A 16054-nucleotide genomic window follows, 5' to 3' on the forward strand; every position below is an offset into this window, starting at 1 on the left:
TCTATATATGTTTGGAAAGCTCTTGACTATTTTGTGAACATTGTGTTTGTTTTAGCGTCAGGTGATTCTGAAAATCAGCGGGGCTGATAATTTAACTAACGTGAATAAAACTTTAATTGTCATCTCTACAGTCATTCATGCGATCAAAAACTTTATACTGTTTTGAAGCAAAGGTCATGAAGTTTAAATCCGTATTTCTATTTTTTGCATTAAGTTTTTTTTTTCTTTCCGAAAATCACAAATTTCAAGCACGTTTTTTGGTGTTAAAGTTAGAGTATACCGGTGGTTTGCGCGAGGTTTGTGAAAAAACGCAATAGAATTTTGCAAATATGTAAATACGGATATGAAGCCAACATATCCAAGAGTAAGAAAAGCTAAACGGCGACATCGTAGCGCTATTCACTGAAACGCCATTTAAAATTAGGTCAACGGTAATTGCCAAAAATCGAACACCGAGAAATCGGCACTTTTATGATTTCAAATTTCAATCAACGTTAACTCCCGTTTTAAAAGCAAAAATTACATGGGCTAATTGTAAATGAAATGCTTTGAAAGTTGTTATCGAGAAAAATCATGAACCGACATTTATATCTGTGAAAAACTTTGTTTTTTGGCCGTTTTCTTTCACGCTATGGAGTTTTGTGACAGTCTGTGCTGATAACGAACGGTGACGTCATTCATTAAAGCTTGGATTATGCAAAGTGGGCGGTTCTGTTTGCGAGTAACAAACAATACAGACACTACACTTGGCAGTTGAAGTGTTTGCAAATACAGTGTATTTATTGTTGGGCCGTTGTGTTTGTAAACTTATTAGTTAAAGCATGCCACGAGTTTCGAAGTCTCCTGGAGGCAGCTCGTACATACTGGCGAAAGGGCGGACCCGTTACTGGTTGAGGTAACCCCTAATAGCTTGACAGTTTCACCAGAGCGCGCTGTCCCTTTCCAATCGCTCGCATTCCAATGGCAGCTTTTCTATTTATTTCGAAAACTGCTCCCTTTTTCGGGACGACGGGAGGCTAGGCTGGCTCAGTTTCGATCGAATACAATCGCCTTGCGTGCAAAGAAATTCAAACTGACTGCCTAGACCGTGACGCCTGCGCCCCACTATTGAGATATTGCCTAAATTGCAAAATTGACAAATCTCTTTTTCTAGGGCGCCATTCAACAGTGACATGTCAACGAGTCGAATCTCGCCGTCTTCAAACGATCTGCCGTGACACTCACTCTTACTTTCTTCTTCTACGTCGGAAGGTAACAATATTTTCCTGCGAGATACAGACAGAACGTTTTGAACAGGAGTATCACCCACTATATCGAAGTCTGATTCATCGGACTCTCAGTGTCACGGTAAAACTTTCTTTGCCCACTTCATGGCTGACACTGGTTTCGACGGGGAAATCCGTTCTGTACGAACCCAGCATCGTCTCTTTCAACATCTTTTTTGACAGGGGTGATCATTCTTTTGACGTTTTTTTTTCTTTCTTCCTCGCTTTCTTTTTCTTGGAAATTTTCGCGTGCTTACTAACTCGTCCATAATTAGTGAATGACAACTAAACTAAAGAATTACTGATAACCCTCTCCTTCTTTGTATATTTTGCACATTAATGAAGGAAGCTGCCCTGTTTTTTAATTGGTGTGAATAGAATAATTGTAAAATGTGACCCAGTGATGTATGCCGGCATGTAGCATTTCCTGTGCTATTTAAAATCAAATCCCGCAAAACAGAGTTTTACCGTCGCAGTAACCTCGGGTCTTATACTTGTAGATGAATCTCTTCAAAATTTAATTGTAACCGGGCTCACTGTTATCATCTATAAAAACTACCTAGATTTTAGATGATACTTTTATTTTTTACCGAAGTCGTACGAAAACGTCAACCCTTGCCTTGCGTGAAACACTGGCCCACTATCCGATGTTAAGACGTCGGCCCGGGGGGGGGGGGACGCTACTATTTCGTTGCCGTGCATTTTGTTCGCATGAGCACATTAGATAAAACAACCAAGTATTTATCAGACAGATTTATTACATGTAACATAATTTACGAATTTTGAAAAACCTAAGCATGCAAGTATGCCTACTTGGTGAAAACTCCTCTGAAAAATGGATTATATAAACCAGGTCCAAGCATATTCTTATCATTGATCAACCTTTACATGTAGTTTGTGGCCTGTTATCAGAATTTTCATGCAATGCATAGCCACCACAGATGGCCGTATTTTATTGTTTGCAACCATATTTTGTAAAAGGGAGCCCCCTCCCAATATAACTGCATTACTTCTGGACTAAGAAAGTAACCCCGTGGTCAGACACCTTTCAATGACAAAGCCAAGAAAAAATATTACACAAATTTATTGTAAGTTTTTATTCTGTTAACATATAATTACATTGAAGTGGTACATTCATGTACTTTTTTGTTTATTCAAAATTTGTTGTTTCAAAAGCGATTGTTTTGTCTTTGCCGTACTTCCTGTCTAGAAAGACAGCAGTGCACACATCTTATCAGCTGTGTGTAAACTACAAACAGCTATCTTATCAGTTGTTTGTAAATAGCAAATAAAGAAAGTGGCCCAACTTAAAACTATTTACCCTCAGTTCAGTTATGTTTGTAAACCATGCATATTAATGAGATGCACTAGTTTGGTGTACACTGGATAAACAAAAACTTGGCCATTTGTTTGCACAGAAGAAACAAATCAGTTTACTTGTACAAGATATTTTTTTTTCAATAAAATAAAAACACCAATGTATGTAGCATGCCTTAGGGAGCTATTCGTGTGATTTTCAAAAAAAAAATGTGAAAAGTGCCCAAAAAACTATTCTGCTACCTTAATAATACATCGCAGACATACTTACCAGTTCGAGGTGTTTTATGTTATGAAAAACTGAAACGAAGAACATACTCAAATAATAGTACAACCCATTCATTCTGCAAGGTATAGTGCCTAGCCAATGCAAAGGTATGTCTCCAATCATAGAAACATTTCTTGCCCATTGTTTGACATGTAGAAAAAAAAATGAACGAGAACTTAGCTTTGAACTAAGCCATCGTAAATTGTCATAAATTCAGTACAAGTTATTTCCATATCCCAAATACCTTGCAGTTCCACTAAGGGCGAAGCCTTGCAACTCACCATGGCTACCATGTTCCAGAATATATTATACATCCAACCACAAAACTTGCCCAAAGCGCAAACCTTTTTAGTCTGCTAAGCCATTTCAATTTCGCCTGCAGAGTCATTGTTCCTGGTAGAACTTTTACTTCTCGTCTCATCGAACTTTCAAAGGTGGTCAAGTGCCTACATTACTTTCTCACCTTGTCTACAGAAGCCAAGCAGGACTTATTTATGTTGCAAAGGTTGCTAGCTAACTGGAACGGCATTTCCATGTTCTTAGATGTACATACATCATCATCATCAACCTGTATGGAGCTTTTCACTGATGCCAGTGGTGTTGGTTACATGGGTTACTATCAAGGTCAATGGTTTCAAGCACCCTGGTCTACTGAGCTTCTTCTGGAAAATGACCCAACACTGTCTATTGCCAACCAGGAATTATACCCTATTGTTGTTGCTTGCATCCTTTGGGGAAAATATTGGTACCGTAAGCGATTGTTATTTCATTGTGACAATCTAGCAGTGGTGAACATTATTAACAAGTGGCTTTCAAAGTCACAAGCTATAATGAAACTCATTCGCCACCTGTTCATTCTAGCAGCCACCGATAGCTTCACATATACCTGGGTCCATTAACATTATTGCTGATTCTCTATCACGTTTGCAGGTTCGTCGTTTCGGGGAATCAGCCCCACTCGCACAAGAACAGCCATGCCCAATACCTTGTGAAATAATGTTCGGCTAAACGATGCAATTTCGCACTTCCAGGATGCCTCCCTCAGCACAAGGACACACCGTCCTATGCAACAATAGTGCGTGCATGGCTTCGCCTCGCCACCCTCTTCGAGTTACCTGGTGCTGCAGCATCCTATCCAGATATTTCAGAGGACACTGTAATTTACTTTGCAGCTCAGTGTGCTTCCAGTCTGTGTTTGAAACTTTCTACAATTTAGTTTACCTCGCATCAATTCGGAACCACTACATTCAGGGAGGCTATGGAAACCCCATGATCACATCCGAGGGCTTAGAGTTCACTCGTCTATCCCATGTGTTGAGAGGAATTCACCGGATACAGGGTTCTCCATCTCGCCCACGTTTGCCCATAACCGTGGACATCCTTAAGCAAATACCTGTGCTTCTGCGAAGCGGTGTATATGGCAGCTACACAGATTTACTTTTGCGATCATTGTTCACCCTTGCCTTTTTTGGCTTCTAGCGCTGCTAGTTAATGCGTTCAAACCCAATATTCATCTCTACATAAAGGATGTCATCATCAATAATAAAAGATGCAATGAAGTCTGTAACAGTGCACATCAAGTCTTCAAAGACAGACCAGTTCCGTCAGGGTTTCCACCTGCAATTATTTCCAACAGGCAATGCTGTTTGACCGGTCACCATGATGTGTCATCTCCCGTCTGTTCGCTACCAAATGAACGCACTACCTCATGACTGGCTCTACCAGAAGGAACCCCACTCCACAGGAATTTTTTTATCAATGCACTACGTCTTTTGCTAACACGGCTGACCCATGACCCACTTATTCATGCCAGCCATTAATTCCGTATTGGAGTTACTACAACTGCTGCAACACGTCATATTCCAGAACATCTTATCAAAACCTTAGGAAGATGGACCAGTGACTGCTACCAGACCTACATCCGCGCACCTTAATAGCTTTTAAGAAAAACCTTTATCGTCCTAGCATCTCCATAAACCGCGTTCGGACATTTACCACCAGCATCACCAGTCACACATGGCTGTCCCACAGGCCGGAGGCACTACCCCCCCCTTTGTTACACAGTTCCATGTCACCCATGCCCCTCTCCCCCTGTGCCACTCAGTTCATGTCCCCAGGGCCATGAGAAGTTCAGTTACCTTATTCTTGAGCAGACCACGCAGACCATAAACATCAGTTCCCTCTGCACCACTCCCTGGTCTGTTCAAGTTTGAGTCACCCTACTAAAACTTTATCTCTCTTTCAGGTCTCTTAATTTCATGGGGGCCACTTCGCTCCACTAGCAGCTCATGTTCTTCGTTTGGGCATTGGATTTCATCCTGGCCCCCATTTCATGGTTAGGCGGCCTCATACAGGTTCCCCTCCTTCTTTTGGATCCCGAAATCCATTGCTCAAAGGGGCACGTGCTGTCTCGGTGGGTAGAAGTGGGACCCCTGCCCAATTTTGTAGTTTAATAATTTAATTTTGCTCAATAAACTTGTCTTTGCCTTTTACTCATTTACCGTGTGGAGTGTTTTTACAAACACCCTCTTAAATTTTGTGTTCCCAGCAGGCATCATATGCATTGTGCAGGCCTTCTCCTTAGATCCGACGTAGTACAGACGCAAGTGTGGCTCTAACTGAAAAAATTACCAGTATTAACATGCTGTTTGGGCTCTGGCTGACGGTAATGAGTGGTACTCTTGGTTCTAGTCTGCTGGCGAAAGTGTATATCGACAGGTAATTCCAATGCTTTAGCATATAAAGCAAATTCTCTGTGCTGATTCTATTGTTGTGGCCCAAATAGTCAATACTATTCTGTGATCTCTTTATTTCATATTCAAAGATGCCTGTACTCTCTCATAGATCACCCATGCATTCACAAACCAATGATTTCAACTTTAATAAAGCTTTTTGTTATAAATCTAACTTCAACTTGTTTGTACAGTAACCATGAATTCTACCGTGAGCTTCTTGTGACCAGGTCATCAATCAATCGAGATCAATCATAAAGATAAACCCTCATCAGTCGAATCCATTTTGAATGAACTACCTTTTAACAAAAACTTAGTGTTACACAAAGAGCCTTTCATTCTAACACACTTTGTTGAGACTGGATGGTATATCCACCATAGGTTATTTGATCAACTTAGTAGAGAAACGCTGGTACAACATAACAACAAGAAAAGGTGCCAATATATTTCACGCGAGTCATGGAGAAAGCTTTCTCCATAGTGCAACAGTCAATTCCACTGCCACTTGTAGCAAAAAATAACACATTTCTGGTAAGTTGTAATTATGAACGATCACAGGCATGACAATATTCTTTGGAAATAATTTTTGAAAATGATGAAACAATTTTAAACTGTTGAATTGAAAAGGGCGCCATCTATAGGTTTCTTGTACAATCACAAATGTATTCCTGATTATGTTAATACAGTTTGGCGGGATTTACTCTCTCTTCCCGATACAATTATGCCAGTCTACAAGCATTGCTTCTTACCTCTTACTACTAAGAGAGAGGGACCTCCAATGGCGTATTTTGCATTGTGCACATGCAACTGGCGGTTTCTTGCATGCGGCCTGCTATCGCCTTAAATTCTGAGTGTGTTTTTTGTCATGAAAAAGATGATCTCATGCATGCATCTGTGTTTGAGCTTATTGGAAAAATAAGTCTCAAACTTATGGATGATGACTCAAGGAAGCCGGGAAAAAGATTTTAGTATTGCTAAACTATATTTTGACATCCGCAAAACTGGCCATTCAAATCTCACGCTATAACGCCCTCAACGACAATGCAGCTGCTGGTGTGATACAAGTATTCAAGGCAAGACTGCACTTAAGAATCGATGGGGAATATTACTTCTACAGTAGCACAGAATATGGTGTAAATAATTTTAACAACATATGGTCAACTGCATATTTCAGATGAACTAAAGTGATTTTTAAAGTAATTTTTAAATACATGTTTACTGTAATATAAGTGACACACTGTATTATGCTGTCAATGTTGTATAATTATAAATCGTAATTTTTATAACATTTTAAGACGACATCATACTTTTTTAGAGAAACCCAGATTAATTGTAATTTAATGTTTTGTAACTGACATTGTCTCAACTCATAAAGTTGCTAATAAATGATCATTCTAAAATCTAAAAATCTATTTTCTCGAAAGGCACTTCAAATAAAGTAATGCGTTGAGGGCGTTGGTAACCAGAGATATATTTTTACGCAAGTTAAGGGGTTTATATTACGCCACTTCGGCGATGGAAAGTGACTGCGTTCACTGTGAACACAAACATTGTGGTTTTTAAAAGAACTTTTGCGACGTTTTTGGTTCAAGGTAAGCTGGCAAGTCAGTTGATTTTACATTTATTTGCCCTACCTCACCGAATTATGTGCGTATTTACGTAGCGTTTCACCAGAACATGTTTGTGTGCATTTGGAACGACACTCTCAATGGCTGGATTCCATGCATTCGGAAAGCAGGACTTGTAAGCTATCAAGTGCACCAAAAGCCTCCACTGTGTTCAAATGTGTTTCATTAAATGCCTTTTCACACTGTGACAGGGTTTTATTTTGCCGTTGTTATGATACTGAAATCAATAAACATCGCTATATGAATTGCTTCCCGTAGTTGTTAGATTCACTTCTGCAGTGGATTTTGAAGATATTTTAAATTGAACTGCTGTTCGAGTGTGATTAACTGAACAGCAATATTTTTCTAATTTACATAATTATTATCACTATATCAGAGTTGTCATGTAGACATGTATTCGCGAAAGTCAAATTCCTTTGTTTAAAACACTTACATTTGGCTGCAAAAAAGAGACGTTTAGTTTTTCATACGTACGATTTTTTTCTCTCCAAAAGCCATATTGAAAGATGAATACTAACAATGGTGTTTGGTTTAGTTTAGTTTGGTTTTCTGTATGGTTTTACCCATATAAACAATAAACATTATTAACCTTTTTAAACTACAATCAATTTGTATTATCATAAACAAAATTAATCTATTTTATTTCAATTCAAGCATGAATAAAATAGGCAGATTAAATAGTGACAAACAAACAATGAGGCAGCGGATAGCCGTACAAAGCAATCATGTAAAGGAATGTAGAAAACGTGGAAGAATGCTAGGAGTAACGCGTAAAAATAATCATATGTATTATGTGTAATATGCATTTACATCCGTTGATGGTTCTAGTCACCATACCACTGTTCATCCAGGAAAGTAATCTCACAAACGCGAGTGGAAACTAATATGTATATGAGTATTGATTATTCGAACAAAGAGCGAATAGTTATGGAATCTATCGGTAAATAAAATAGAATACCTATCCAATGAGTAGTCCATTATTTAGTGTGTGTGCGTGTGGTTTACGTTTCTGGTTTTATAGTCGCCTTGTGCATTGCGGCAAGTCTAAGCAAGAAACACCTCGGTGTCATTGGTTTTATATTACATGCCGACTGCCCCCTATTGCTTTATTGAACACCATACAATAGCACACCATACAATCGACGCCATTGTGAATATGTCGCCTTCACCAGCATAATACAAGGTCCAACAGGCGTGTTATATACTAAAAGGTCGTTCACTTTCACATCATTCAATCCAATACTGCATTAAATGTACGGTAGCGAAACCATTCTGCAGTGTCTCGGATATCACCATGATCACAGCTGTAATCCTTATCAGTGTTGATCATACTATGCGTTCATAAAGGAACAAGTCAGCTATACACCTGATTGTATTAAAACGAGGTAACACCACGCGGAAAAAAACGCAAAGGCCTATGGGTAGCTGCTTGTTTGCAAACAATAATACGCTATGGCCATCTGGCGCACGCGCAGGTGACGACTCCACCGCTTTAATATTTAGTTCTCTGCATTACTCACTTCACCGCTATAATAGGATCTCCGCTACCTCAATATTTTAATTGCCCATGTTGTGCATGCTTGTCGGACTCGTGAAAGGTTGACGAAACGTGTCGCAGTTGTTACTACTTCTGTTGTTTTTATTGCTTTGTGCGAATTATTGCAGATGAAAGGCAAGGTATATCAAGGATCTGTTCTTCTTGTTTTTGACTCCATCATAAAACATATTCTGGTTAATATTTCGAGACAGTATGTTTGTTTCTCAAGATAATCATAAAATTTCACTCAAATTGTTGTGGTTACAATTTCTCTCTGACCATCAAATTATCAATCACTAAGAAATGTGAACTAGAAAGTAAAATTATTAAAATATTGGGTTTGACTGAGATAAAGCATTTTTAAACATAGTAAGTTGCCAGAATGAAGAATTTTACATCATCATGATGATAACATGAACGAAGATGCCTTCCAAAATGGGTCAATTAGATAGATGTAGTAAACGGATATTTTGTTATAAGTATAAATGAAAACAATGTGTCCAACCTTTTTTTCAAATCAAGTATTTTATTTTTCTTAAATATATTATACTATCATTTTATAAGGTACATTGGATTTAATACAGTATATCTAGTATAATGGAGGAACACTTACATATATTTGTCAACTATGATATTATTACATGTTGTAGTATTGGATTAACATGAATTTTTATTAACATATTTATATAACTATACTATATATTTTTTTAATTTTGCCTGTATTTTTCGTGCAACATGTTTAAGTATAATATATTATTGCATCGTAGCAGGACTTTTATACTCGATTCGGCCATGCAGAGAATACCTATTACATCATTAGTTATCCATTCATATATATATATTATTTAATCAGGTATCTAATTGAAAAAGTTTGTATTAATTTGAAAACCAAAGATGATGAGGATTACACTAATTTTAATTTCTTTCTTCTTTTTTTTCAGATTGCAAAGAAACAATATGCAGTCCGCAGTGATGACACAGCAACCCATACCAATGGTGCAATCTGTATCAGTGGTACAACAACGCACGCCAACTTCCCAAATAAGAAAGAGCTTTGCCCATAAAACGATTATTGGTTTTGGCATCTCCCAAATTATATTGGGTTTATTGGTTATTGTATTCACTATTCTGATTCGAAATGTTGGGTGCATTGTTGTTAAGTTGGTTAATGGTGGTTTTTTGACAGGATTGTTTGTAAGTTGTAACTGATTTAAATCCCAGGGGTTGCACCAGTGCGTCATGGGAAATGTAATTTGCATGGTCCGTCCAGTTGTTTACTTGGTACATAGCTGTTATCATTTCAACCCATTCATGCATCACGATATTATCCGATTTGAAAGGACTTGTTAAACCGCGTTCAACGTTCACACAGGCCCCCACAATCTTTTTAAAGCTGTTTTCGTACTAGCATCATAGAGCTCCTTATTTAGTCCCGTGCTTGCAACGAAAACTGTGGTTTATTCGAATGACATACACAATGTATAGTATCGCATTATCGGTTTGGCAACAATGACGTATGCAACGTGAAAAAATTCAGCACCACAGGTGTTCAGATTGCCGAAAAGAGTGATTTTGCGGATCACCCCGAAGCAATGTTTCACGCTTGAGTGTCATTTGCATACTGAAAACTGACGGCCATCTTTCTTTTTATATATCAGTAACTAAAATTTTCAGCCTAATATTATAATATATATTTTCCTGGTGCTTTCCTGGTTATTTTAATTGTTTCACGATTAATCTATTGTTTGTTTACAGATAATTTCGACCGGAATTGCGGGATGTGTGTCTGGTTATACAAAGAGAAAAAGCCCAGTGAGTTAACAATTACACTTACAGTAATAAGCTTTTAGTTGTACATGATATTTGTTAAGGGTCCCATGCAATGTATGCATATTTACAACACGTCATTTACAGGAAATATGAACGTGTTCTGCATGACTAAATTCCCCATACACAGAGCTATCACATATCACTACATTTTGCTAATTGTAATCGTTGTGCTTATTAGCATTCTCGTGTATGTTTTTACCTAAATCCATATGTATCTTTTATGAACTAATCTTATCTTATTAATCCGCTAAATTGTACACATTTTCTATATTAGTAGCATATATACAATTACATACAAATAAGTGACATAATCTAAATTAATTCGAAGGTTTATTTTAATGAGCCATTACAGCATACATTCAATTATACATTCATGGTGGCGAAAAGAATTGTCCCGATTAGGTTGTTATGCCCATGTTTATTGTCTTTATACTTATTACGTCATCCGCTTGTGTGTCTGTTGACACCTGCTTAAGTAGAAAAACAATTTTTTCCTACTTTCTTGCCATATATTTTCTACATATGTTTGAGCGACAATGTCTGCCCGAAATTAATATTTTGATTTCGAGTCAAGGCCAGTGCTTCCACTGGGTCATGTTTACATCTTGCTCGTAGCATGCCTTTCTTTATTCATTATTTTTTCCTTACTTTTCCTTGGACAATAAATATGAATTTACTAGTCACAGTTAAGTCTCAGGACGATTTTTGTTTTGCACCTATATATTGGTTTCTAGAATAATTTGCTAAATTTATTTTTAAATCTTTGTTATTATGTTTTACCTATACACTTTAGCTTGTATTACTATATTATCAGGTTCTCTTTTTTATATATATAGCTGCATATCTGGCACATTTAAATATTAATTGTTACAAAACACAAAATATTTTCTTTAAAATAACCATTTCCTTTATTTTTTCAATCTCATGAATTGTTTGTATACCCTGTAATGTAGATTGCGGGTTACATGCTAATGTCAATTATGTCAGCTATAGCGGCTGTCGGAGCATTGGTCGTATATTATTATGGTGTTGGTGCCCAGCAAAGATGCGATTTGATTATTTATCCATTAATTACATATTCATGTGATTATGAGCGTTATGTGAGTACAGTTATGGGAGATTTTCCTGGGCTTGACATTTTACTAGTATGCACAGTTTGTACGTTGGTTTTGAGAATTATTTGTATCAACCGAAAAAAGATATTATTAATGCACTTCGTATAGGCAATGTGTTATTTATAGTTGTCATCAGGCCATGACCACCAGTTTGTGGCTGTATTTTTCAATGGCCATATTAAGTCTACTGTGGAATTTACATGTTTAAACAAAAAATAGAATGTTTGAGAATATATTGGTTTACATTTTTAAGGTTTTCCATATGCATAGCGTGCACACCATGTTTTAGAAACACATGCAATACGATAATACAGCATGCATAATGTATTTCAAATCTTGTAAAATCATGTAAATGGCATGTAATGTCTGGACCTATATATTGTGCGAATGTGCATAAATTTACGATTCGGAGCGTGCAAATTCTAGTAGCAGTCAATAAATCGTTTATGTGAATCAGTGATTATTGTGAATGGTACCTGTGATAATGTAGACTGTCGACAGTTCTCGGGCCTAATAAATAGTCACTTATTTTCACTCAAACTACTACTACTTCCTGTTTATTGGCGACCCGTTTCGCTCATGATTGGTTGGACGGTGTATGACGTAGTTTGAGTGACAAGTCTCGGCAGGAACGTCACCGGGCAATTTCCAAGTAATGCCGCATAAGGGCGTTACATGCTATAACAGTCTCTCGGGCCATACGGCCCTCGCTTGAAATGCCTTCTGCATTTCAGTTAAAATGCCCACGGCGTTTGAAAATAAGTGACTCTATATTAGGCCCGAGAACTGTCGACAGTCTAGTAATAATGTTGCAGTAAATATATTCTCAGAGACTATTGTTTTGTAATGTGATGATAAAAGTGATCATAGGTTCGTATTAATATTATTACTTTATTGTTTACAATATATCATGCCATGTATTTTGTCTGTAGGCAACCTGTGTTGCATCCTATACTATAAATTTGATTGCATCGTTTGGAGTCGCCATCACTGCAATCATTGCTGCATGTTTATGTGGTCGTGCTATTTGTTGTATTTGTATTCGCGAAGTACAAGTAAGTTCATCTTTTGAAAAAAATAATTGTGTTTTATATATATTACAATTGTGAAATTTAACCAACACACACATTAGGTATATATTTCTTGTGGATAAAGCACCACGTTAATCCCTATGTCATTAACACTTTTTGTATATCAGTTTTTTTTTCGGTAATACTAATAGTACACAAATGCCCCGTTGGTTTGTTTTGCTGGCATAACTGCACCATCGTTTCTTGTACGGGGTTTCTTTTGGTTCTGAATCATTGCATAAATACTTAGTAACGTTGTAAACATATTTGTATTCAACAATAGTAAACGATCTCGAGTATAATAATCTGAATAATGACCGGAAATTATATTATTTGACCAAAGCTTGTAATAAGCATGGTACATGAATGTTTTAAATAATGCTTTAACTATCCCCATGTTCACTACATGTATGATAATCGTGCACAGGAAATGTGTAATTTCTGCATTCTGTCGTTTTACAGGCGTAATTAAATTTATATTGTTTTCAGCGTATTTCATTGTTTTCTTTCACTCATATTTGATGAGCACACTTGCTTGTCTATTGTGAATTAAATGCAATACAATATATATCTATATAACTCTCAATTGCTCTGTTATGTGACCGTTGTAACCTTTTGTTTTTTGTTTCATTTCATTTCATTTCAATTCATGCTAAATCTTATGTATTATCTTTTATTAAATTTGACTTAAATATATATAATTATATTATACCAGTATATTGATAGTGTTAATCCATCGATTTGATTGGTCCGAATACAAAATTTGCATATGCAAATAATGGCATATTGGCTGATAATGCACGGCTAAACCGAGTGGCCCTGGAACATAATACGGAAATACATAAAACCGGTAGTATTTGATTTTTTAGGGAAATATAGTGGTTGAATTTTGAAAAAAATACCGAATTAAAAAACATCTGAAAAATTATATAACCATAATATTGTTTTTTGTTAATGACGGGATCCAAGTTGTGAGCGTTGGTCGCTGGGTGACACCATCGTCCCACAACACCGTGAGTTTTCTAAACGAACACCAGAGAACGCTTTGCTCTCCGTGTTGTGACTTTTAAATGATTTGCGAACCTCCAACAAAGAAAACATGATATTTAAGTTTAACTGGTGACCAACTAGATGAGATTGAGAGATTGAAGGACATAAAAAATACAAATAACAACGAATCACAGGCAAATATATATATAACTAATAACAACTGGTGTCCCGTAGCGGCGTTTGAATTCTAGCTGACAAAATTGCAATGAAATTGCACCTGGGTAATTGCCATCTGTTTCATAAAACACGGGACAACGCAGAATTCGACGACGATATATGGTATTGTAATTCCCCATTATGGGTAAATAAATTACAGGGGATGATGAAGGTAATTTTGTACAACAACCACTGCATTAGAGCGACGGCGTACAAAGTCTCGAGTGAGCTGAGACAAGGCATATCATGTACGTGTCACAAAAACCATTAAACTTCTCCCCATTAAACTTACCCCAGATCGACGACATAATTTGTCAGGCATACTGTCACACAACTTTGCTTATACCAAAGATGTATCCAGGTCAGAGGTCGCCGTGCCGGTCGCCGTACATGATACACCGCCACGTCTCAAACTTCGATCGAACCAAGTTTCTCTGAACGTCAAATATCCATTATCCTTATATTATCCAAATATCCTTATTGTCCCACTATCTAGCAATATGGAGGTCATCTGTATGCAAGTGTATACATTTTAATCATTAAAATTCATTTATATATCATTACAATAGACAGCAGTGGGTAATTCTCCTCCACCTACGGCGATGCAAGTTCAAGTCCAGCCCACATCTGGTAAATGTGTTTTTAATTCGGTAAAAAGTTATAGATAAATGGTTCGGGTTTGGTTCAGATTGTTGATTTTCTTACGCTCTTGCATATTTGGTGAGTCTGATATCTGGATATCCATCGTGTGGGTTTTCACTGCAGGCATAGTTATAAAAGTTACATTAAACTATCTCTTTACGTAAAGCATATGGTATAATTGTATCTCCTTTAATAAAAACACTTTCAACATTACAAATGTACAAAAAAAGAACCGTTTGTTTGGAAGTAATTGAAATGGCATCCATGTTCTTTGTACACTGCGAATTGAATATATATTTTCTTTTCTGTATAGGCATAGTAGAGAGTTCAATGAATCTTAATTCGCGGTTTGTAGAAACAATGTAAACGGAACACAGCTTTGTCATTAAAATATGGTTTTTCATTTGTCCAATTTCAGGCTATAATTATCCGCCTCAGCAGCAACCACAACCCACCATGATGATGATGCCACAGGTACAGATTACTCAACAAACTCAACCCCAGCCAATGTTTCAACAACAAGCACAAGACTTCCGACAACAACAGTCACCACAACATAATGTGGTAGGGCCCCCATCTCCTCCACCGTCTTACTCCAGCACTGAAGGCAATGCATATGTTGCTGATACCCAGAAAGTGCCTTTGGTACAGTAAATTTGGAAGTCATGTGAAGACATTACATATTCATTGTATTTTAACTCATTCAAAATTAGATCACAGGAGACAATTCAGCAACAACGCAGCTAACACAGCGACATTTCCCTGGATGAAAGGCAAATTGAGAAGCTAAATTGGTTACCCCAGCTTTTTTCTAATCACAATTGAAAAGCCCAGTTGAATTATGTTTGAAATCGAAATATAGTGAATATTAATGAACTTCACAAATATATGCGTGACATTTGTTACTCAATCGTCTCAGTCGTCATTTGCATATCGTGAAACAATGCTTTGACACTAGTTGTGTACAACACTGTGTATTGAATATTTCATTATTGTAAATATAAATATAAATATGTATTATATTGTAAATATAACCAAGAAAAAATAGTCTATTCAGATATTTTATATCTTTCTTAGAATCTACTGATTCCAAAGGGGACTATTTTGTTGAACGTAACATAAGTGGTAGGAAACGAGTGTTTGTATCACTCCACTAGTCTTTATATCACTCCCGGGAGTATTATTGTGAAATTATTCCTTTACAAAACTTAACATTCATTATAATTTATATTCCAGAGTGGTTTCTCATTAATATACATATGACATTCGACACAAATGTAACTGCTTCAGTGCTTCTCTTCATGTATGTAAAATTTGAAGATTTTGTATTCCAAAGATTTTTGGTGCAACACTATCCACATTTTTATGGATGATAAATTGATTTGTTATAAGCTGAACTGGGCCTACAAGTCTTGATAAACATTTTTGAAACAATACGGAAAAA

General features: G+C 36.8%; 1 protein-coding gene across 1 annotated transcript; it reads left to right on the forward strand.

Annotated features, from left to right (window-relative positions):
- The first annotated feature begins 7079 nt into the window (after nt 1–7079).
- On the forward strand, nt 7080–16054 carry LOC102806542 (uncharacterized). Its single transcript, XM_085502400.1, has 7 exons — nt 7080–7174; nt 9689–9941; nt 10503–10559; nt 11531–11677; nt 12625–12747; nt 14538–14598; nt 15029–16054. The coding sequence occupies exons 2-7, from the start codon at nt 9705–9707 to the stop codon at nt 15262–15264; spliced, it is 861 nt and encodes a 286-aa protein (XP_085358526.1). The 5' UTR covers nt 7080–7174; nt 9689–9704; the 3' UTR covers nt 15265–16054.

The sequence above is a fragment of the Saccoglossus kowalevskii genome, chromosome 8 (genome assembly GCF_978046115.1).
Source record: "Saccoglossus kowalevskii chromosome 8, keSacKowa6.1, whole genome shotgun sequence".
In the NCBI taxonomy this organism is placed as follows: domain Eukaryota; kingdom Metazoa; phylum Hemichordata; class Enteropneusta; family Harrimaniidae; genus Saccoglossus; species Saccoglossus kowalevskii.

Bases quoted from the DNA above. Each gene is read 5' to 3' on its own strand.
- LOC102806542 (XM_085502400.1), top strand. From the start codon at position 9,705: ATGCAGTCCGCAGTGATGACACAGCAACCCATACCAATGGTGCAATCT. The intron at 9,942-10,502 runs GTAAGTTGTAAC...GTTTGTTTACAG, and splicing joins GTTTTTTGACAGGATTGTTT to ATAATTTCGACCGGAATTGC. The intron at 14,599-15,028 runs GTAAATGTGTTT...GTCCAATTTCAG, and splicing joins TCAAGTCCAGCCCACATCTG to GCTATAATTATCCGCCTCAG.